At 68.0% G+C, this 6,713-nt stretch overlaps 2 protein-coding genes across 5 annotated transcripts; one reads left to right on the top strand and one right to left on the bottom strand.

The window, feature by feature from the left end:
• The first annotated feature begins 853 nt into the window (after window positions 1-853).
• On the top strand, window positions 854-2,055 carry LOC129135355 (collagen alpha-2(IV) chain-like). The gene has a single exon (XM_054661833.2). It carries the CDS (start codon window positions 951-953, stop codon window positions 1,908-1,910), a length of 960 nt encoding a protein of 319 aa, XP_054517808.2. The 5' UTR covers window positions 854-950; the 3' UTR covers window positions 1,911-2,055.
• An 822-nt stretch (window positions 2,056-2,877) lies between these two features.
• On the bottom strand, window positions 2,878-6,171 carry HRAS (HRas proto-oncogene, GTPase). Of its 4 annotated transcripts, XM_063783628.1 has the most exons (7): window positions 6,035-6,171; window positions 4,849-5,012; window positions 4,401-4,579; window positions 4,088-4,247; window positions 3,912-3,993; window positions 3,267-3,391; window positions 2,878-3,158 (listed from the first exon to the last, which is right to left on the bottom strand). In XM_063783628.1, exons 4-6 carry the CDS (start codon window positions 4,216-4,218, stop codon window positions 3,272-3,274), a joined length of 333 nt encoding a protein of 110 aa, XP_063639698.1. In that variant the 5' UTR covers window positions 4,219-4,247; window positions 4,401-4,579; window positions 4,849-5,012; window positions 6,035-6,171; the 3' UTR covers window positions 2,878-3,158; window positions 3,267-3,271. The 4 variants fall into 4 exon arrangements, with proteins under 4 accessions (XP_063639698.1, XP_016775457.1, XP_063639697.1 ...); XM_016919968.4 differs by lacking the exon at window positions 3,912-3,993; XM_063783627.1 differs by lacking the exon at window positions 3,267-3,391 and having other exon boundaries at window positions 3,085-3,266.
• Window positions 6,172-6,713: the final 542 nt, after the last annotated feature.

The following is a 6,713-nucleotide window of genomic DNA, read 5'->3' on the forward strand; positions in this document are numbered from 1 at the left end:
CTCACGCCATTTGACAGGCGAGACGTCCGAGGTCAGAGGGGAGGAGACAGACCCGACCTTCCTTGGCTGTGCTCTCCAGCCCTGCCCTCTGCAGCCTCCCTGCCCTGGACAGAAATCTGGCTGAGACCCCAGACCCTGATGGGGCAGAGCCTGGCACTGGAGGAGCCACCAGGATGGGCCCCTGTGGGTGTGGGCAGAGGGTGATCCTCAGTTCAGGTTTGTGCCAGAAGATGGGTTCCTGCAGGAGGGGGTCTCAGCAGCTCAGACCAGATGCGCTCACTGCTGCTCACTGTGGGACAGCCAGACACGGAGCCCTCTGTTCTCCAGCAGTTGTGGACAATGAGGGATCCCTGGAGGGATGCCTGGTGGGCAGCAGGAGTCCCTCTTGTGGGTCAGGGTGCGGGGATGGGCTCTCCCTGCAGGGACTTCCCAGTCTTGTCCTCTGGGATTGGCAGTTTGCAGGGGTATCCTCGGCATCAGACCAGGGGGGCCACACAGGGACCCAGATCTATGGGGCCCGGCCCCGGGAAGACCAGATGGGCTCAGTGGAGAAGCTGACCACATCTGCTTTCCTTTCAGCCAAACCAGGGAGCGTCCCGGCACCCAGGCCTCTGCGGGTAACCCCAGGCATCAAGACCCTCCCTCAAGGGGAGGAGCTGGCTCTCCCCTGCCCATCAGCACAGCTCCAGAATCCCAAGGGGTCAGCTCCCACATGGGGGCCTGGTCCTGCCACACACTGGCCTGGCTGGGCTGTCCCCGAGGCCAAGGCCTAGCAGCATGAGGGGGCTTCCGTGGAGCCCAGGGCAGCGGGCTGCTCTCTGGAGTCCCTAGGACTCGGGGTGTGGCTGGCCTGTCCCCAGATCAGGACACACCCCAGGTTGTCCAGTGGTTCCCGTGCTGGAACTCCTGTTGAAGCCACCCAGGGACCTGGATGCTTCCCACAGTTCAGCATGGAGCAGGGGTGCTGGGCCCTGACCCCTCCACGTCTGTCCTGGACACCCCAGGACCACAGCACAGGCCCTGCCCAGCCCCGTAATGACCAAGAGGCAGGTCCAGAAATACCTCCTGCACAGGGTCACCTGCATCTGACGCCCCCAGCAGGCAGTGACCAGCACGGTGTGGAAGGAGCCAGGGTGGCACCCGGCAGCCCCAGAGGGCTCCTGGCCTCGGGAAGTCTATCGATGGGGAAGCTGGTCACTCGGAGGCTGCTGGGGAGAAGGGGGAGTGTGGCATTCCCTGGACAGAAGGGCGAGTGTGGCGTCCCCTGGAGAGAAGGGCCAGTGTGGCGTCCCCTGGAGAGAAGGGGGAGTGTGGCGTCCCCTGGAGAGAAGGGCGAGTGTGGCGTCCCCTGGAGAGAAGGGCGAGTGTGGCGTCCCCTGGACAGAAGGGCGAGTGTGGCGTCCCCTGGAGAGAAGGGCGAGTGTGGCGTCCCCTGGAGAGAAGGGGGAGTGTGGCGTCCCCTGGAGAGAAGGAGGAGTGTGGCGTCCCCTGGACAGAACGGGGAGTGTGGCGTCCCCTGGACAGAAGGGCGAGTGTGGCGTCCCCTGGAGAGAAGGGGGAGTGTGGCATCCCCTGGACAGAACGGGGAGTGTGGCGTCCCCTGGAGAGAAGGGCGAGTGTGGCGTCCCCTGGAGAGAAGGGGGAGTGTGGCGTCCCCTGGACAGAACGGGGAGTGTGGCGTCCCCTGGAGAGAAGGGCGAGTGTGGCGTCCCCTGGAGAGAAGGGGGAGTGTGGCGTCCCCTGGACAGAAGGGCGAGTGTGGCGTCCCCTGGACAGAACGGGGAGTGTGGCGTCCCCTGGAGAGAAGGGCGAGTGTGGCGTCCCCTGGAGAGAAGGGCGAGTGTGGTGTCCCCTGGACAGAAGGGGGAGTGTCCCTGCAGCCCTGGCCAGCCAGCGGCATGCCCTGCTAGCTCTCCCCCAACCTCAGGGATAGGGAACCCTGACAGGGCACAAGTCCCCATCCCAGAGGGGCCTGGCCCAGCCTCAACCCGAGCCCTGGGAGGGGAGGGGCACCAGGGGCGCTATGGGCCCCCAGCAGAAGCCAGGATAACCACACAGGGGACTGAGCTGTCTGTGGCTGTGGCCAGACCTAGAACTTGGCCCAAGGCAGGGCAAGCCCCTTGGAGCAGAGTGTGTGGCGGAGCCTGTGCATACCCAGCAAGGCTGAGCCAGTGACACTACCAGGCTCCAACAGCAACCAGCCATGAGGCAGGCGTGGGGCAAGGGTAGGGTGAGGGCAGGGGCGGGGGAGAGTGGGGCAGGAGCAGACGGACCAGCTGCCAACCTCGTCCACTCCAGGAGGCAGGGATGGCCAGGCTCCCACGCCCTAGTGGCCGCTACCCGACCACCAATGAGGCAGAGGCCTGAGGCCAGTCAGTGCTGGAGCCCTACTTCCAAGGTCCACAGACCGCTTCAGGCCACAGAGCCGAAGAAAACTGGGCATGTGAAGGCCCAGGAGGCGGGGTCCCTAGGTCTGCCATTCTTGGCAGGTGCATTTCATGGTGGGAGCAAGTCAGGAAAGGTGATGCCTCTCACCGCCAAGAAGGCTCCCAGCAGGGACCAGAGCCACCGGCACAGATCCCCAACCCCTGAAACCACCTCCCTCTGGAGGACCAGGACGCCCTTCTAGTTGGTAGAAGCACAGTAAGCTCTCTGTCCTTATGATCTGCCTGCTTGTCCAGAACTCTCTGCCGGAAGCCGTGGACACTGGGGCAGGCGGGAGGAGAGAGCACCACAGCCCAGACCCCTGACCGGCCTCTCCCAACCTCCCCCTCCCAAAGGCTATGGAGAGCCCAGGGCTGGACAGGCCCGAGGTTCCGACATACCTCATGCCAGGCCACACGCGCGCCGTGTCCCACCCTCAGCCAAAAACCAAGGTCAAGACCATCCAATAATTTACTGTGATCCCATCTGTGCCCGACAAGGGCCCACAGAGGCCTGGGAGGGGAGCTAAGGGCTGGGGTTCCGGTGGCATTTGGGATGTTCAAGACAGTCTGTGCACAGCCTCCCTGGGAGGGTCTGCAGTCACCTCGGCCCACGGTCCCGGGGTGACTGGGCTCCAGCAGCCCTTCCTTCCTTGCTTGCTTCCGTCCTTCCTTCCTCCTTCTTCCGTCTGCACCTCCTCCCTGCATCCGGCACCTCCACGTCCTGAGCTTGTGCTGGGCGGGGCACAAGGGAGGCTGCTGACCGCAGGCCAGGAGACCAGCAGGGGCGGGGAGCCGGGGTCATCCGGTGGGCGTGGCAGCCGCCCTGGGAGTCCCCCTCACCTGCGTCAGGAGAGCACACACTTGCAGCTCATGCAGCCGGGGCCACTCTCATCAGGAGGGTTCAGCTTCCGCAGCTTGTGCTGCCGGATCTCACGCACCAACGTGTAGAAGGCATCCTCCACTCCCTGGGAAAGGAGGGATGGGATCAGGAGGGACCGGCCTGTGGCCGCCTGCCTGGGTGAGGGGCTCCCTGCTGTGGGATCAAGCCTTGCCTGGCCCGAAGCTCCCGACTCCACCAGCCACTTCCCCAGGCCCACCACACACACGGGAAGCTGGGCTCTGGCCATCTCGAATGCCCAGGGCCACCCGCATCATGCTACAGCAGCCCCTCAAAGGTCAGGGTGGCCCGGGGCCCTCCTGAACTCCAGGTCTGGCCAGGGTTTGACCACCCTGCACCCAGCTCTCGACTCAGCTACGGCCCGTGTCCCCAGTAGCCCCACTAAGACTCAGAACCAACAGGTGCCCGTGGGACACTCTGGGGACAAGAGGGGCTGGGCCCCAGGGTCACCGCTCCGGCCTGGCTCAGGGCAGCTCTCCCCAAGGACCTCCGCCTTCCCCGGAGCTGTGTCGGCCCAGGACTGCAGGGCAAGAGCCCAGACCCCGGCCCTCGCCTCCCTCACTGCCCTGCCGTCCCGGGAGACTTACAGCGCGAGGGGCCGCTGGGTCACATGGGTCCCGGGGGGTCCCAGAGGGTCCCGGAGCTGGAGCTAGAGCCAGAGCGGCTGCCCTGTGTCAAGGGAGAGGGTCAGTGAGTGCTGCTCCCTGGCTGGGGCGGGGCGGGGCGGGTCCCTGGCTAGCTGTGGGGTGGAGAGCTGCCTCACCTGCCGGGTCTTGGCCGAGGTCTCGATGTAGGGGATGCCGTAGCTTCGGGCGAGGTCCTGAGCCTGCCGAGATTCCACAGTGCGTGCAGCCAGGTCACACTTGTTCCCCACCAGCACCATGGGCACGTCATCCGAGTCCTTCACCCGTTTGATCTGCTCCCTGAGAGGTGGAAAGCGAGAGCTGGCTACGGGGGCTGCAGGCGCAGCGGCATCCAGGACATGCGCAGAGAGGACAGGAGGCCCCTGCCTGGACGCAGCCGGCCTGGCCCCACCTGTGCGGCGTGGGCTCCCGGGCCAGCCTCACGGGGTTCACCTGTACTGGTGGATGTCCTCAAAAGACTTGGTGTTGTTGATAGCAAACACACACAGGAAGCCCTCCCCGGTGCGCATGTACTGATCCCGCATGGCGCTGTACTCCTCCTGGCCGGCCGTGTCCAGGATGTCCAACAGGCATGTCTCCCCATCAATGACCACCTGCTTCCGGTAGGAATCCTGCAGGAGGACAGGGCTCAGGGACCCCCTCAGGACCTTCCGTGGGGGGAGTTCACACGGCCAGCCTCTCCCTGGTACCTCTCATGCCCCTCTCATGCCCCCTCCTCTCCTGGGGTGCTGAGACGAGGGACTCCCCTCCTCTAGAGGAAGCAGGAGACAGGGCCACAGCACCATGCAGGGGACCAGGGGCTGCAGCCAGCCCTATCCTGGCTGTGTCCTGGGCTCGCCCGCAGCAGCTGCTGGCACCTGGACGGCGGCGCCAGGCTCACCTCTATAGTGGGGTCGTATTCGTCCACAAAGTGGTTCTGGATCAGCTGGATGGTCAGCGCACTCTTGCCCACACCGCCGGCGCCCACCACCACCAGCTTATATTCCGTCATCGCTCCTCAGGGGCCTGCGGCCCGGGGTCCTCCTACAGGGTCTCCTGCCCCACCTGCCAAGGAGGGCCCTGCTCAGCCAGGCCCAGGCCCCACAGGGCAGGTGCTGGCAGGGCCATCTGAAGGGCAAACCCACAGCGGTCCCTGGGCCCCAACGCCAAGCAGCAAGGACTGCAGCGTGCCTACCTGTGCAGCTGCAACCCAGCGTGCGGGAGGGCTGTCGCCTCGCCCCCACTTGCTCTTAATGACCCAGTGATGGGAAAAGGGACCCAGCCCTCAAAGGCAGGGCTGACAGCTGAGCGCTCTCAACCACGCACCCAAATTAGAAGCTGCTGGGTCGGCAGAAAGGCTAAAGGGAGGCGCCCGAGGGCTGAGGTTACCGTCCTCCAGAACAGGTCTGGCCACGGCGGAGCGCGCCACGGCGTGCCCGGGAAGGCTAGTGCCAGCCTGCAGGCCCCGCGGCGCTGGTGCCTCCAACAAGTATTTGCTGAGCGCCTACTGCGTACTAGGCGCCGCCGAGGGGAGGGCAGACCCGGGCAGCGCCCCGCACCCCCGGCGGGGAACCGGGGGCATCTTTCAGCCACGGAAAGCTGGAGAAGACAGACGAGTTCCTGGGAAGCAGGGACTGAGCGACGGGAAGGGGCCAAGAAGCGGCGTGGGAGACCCGGAGAGGGAAAAGGCACTGGGGCTGAGGCCCCCGGCCTGGTCCGCGACCTGTGATGCTGAATCGGGGGTGCCCGGGCGTGCCGTGGCCGCGGCCGCCTCCGCCCAGACGCGCCCGGGTGTGAGGGCGCCGGGCCTGAGGCTCCCGGGTACGCCGGCGTGGGGACCGTGCCCAGCGCGAGGCCACGGGCGGGGCCCGGATTCCCGCAGGCCCCAGGGAGGAAGGGGCCCCCGCCCGCCGCAGCCCCCGACGCCCGCTCACCTGTGCCCGCGGGCCCCGCCCGGCCCCACCCACCCGCCGCCGCCGCCGCTGCTTACGCCCGCCGGCCCCGCGCCCCCGGCCCGCGCCGCGCGTATTGCTGCCGCCTGGGGGCGAGGAGGGCGCGCGGCCCGGCCGATCCCTGCCCGCACTCACCGTTCACAGGCGCGACTGCCCCCGGGGCCAGGGCCGGGGCCGAGGCCGGGGCGGGGCGGGGGCGGGGGCGCGCGGTTCGCCCCGCGCATGGGCTCCGTCCGCGGCGGGTGCGGCTCGGGTTGCGGGCGCAGGGCACGGGCGGCGGAGACTCGGGCGGGCCTGCGCACGCCCCGCCCCGCGCCCGTCCGTCTGCCCGGCGCGGCCTACCATTGGCTGCGCGCCATCGGGCCCCGCCCCGCCCCGGTTGGCTGAGCGGCCCGTCTGTCAGGAGCCGCGGTCGGGCGGGGCTTCCGGGAGCAACGCGGGAGGCGGAGCCAGTAGGGCCGCGGCCTCTCGGGGTTGGGCTTGGCTGGAGACCGGAGCAGAGCTCGGGGTTGCTCGAGGAGGGCCAGGGAGCCCGTGTCTGGGGGCCCGGGGCGGCATCTCCGAGCAGGGCCCCGGACTCTCCCGGGAACAGGCCGGCGAGAGAACCCGACTCAGCGGTGCCGGTGCACCAGAGGCCCTCCCTGCGCCGGCAGCGCGGCGCCGCCCACCGCGGAGGTCTCGGGACTAGGGGCTGGGGAAAGGCTGGGATCCGCCGGGACCAAGGCGGGATGCTCGGAGCTGGGGGCCCCCGGGTGGCCGCGGGGTCCGGTTGCCCGGCTCCCCTTCCGCGCAGGTGGAGCGTCCGCGCACCCCA

The sequence above is a fragment of the Pan troglodytes genome, chromosome 9 (assembly GCF_028858775.2).
Source record: "Pan troglodytes isolate AG18354 chromosome 9, NHGRI_mPanTro3-v2.0_pri, whole genome shotgun sequence".
NCBI classification, from domain to species: Eukaryota; Metazoa; Chordata; class Mammalia; order Primates; family Hominidae; genus Pan; species Pan troglodytes.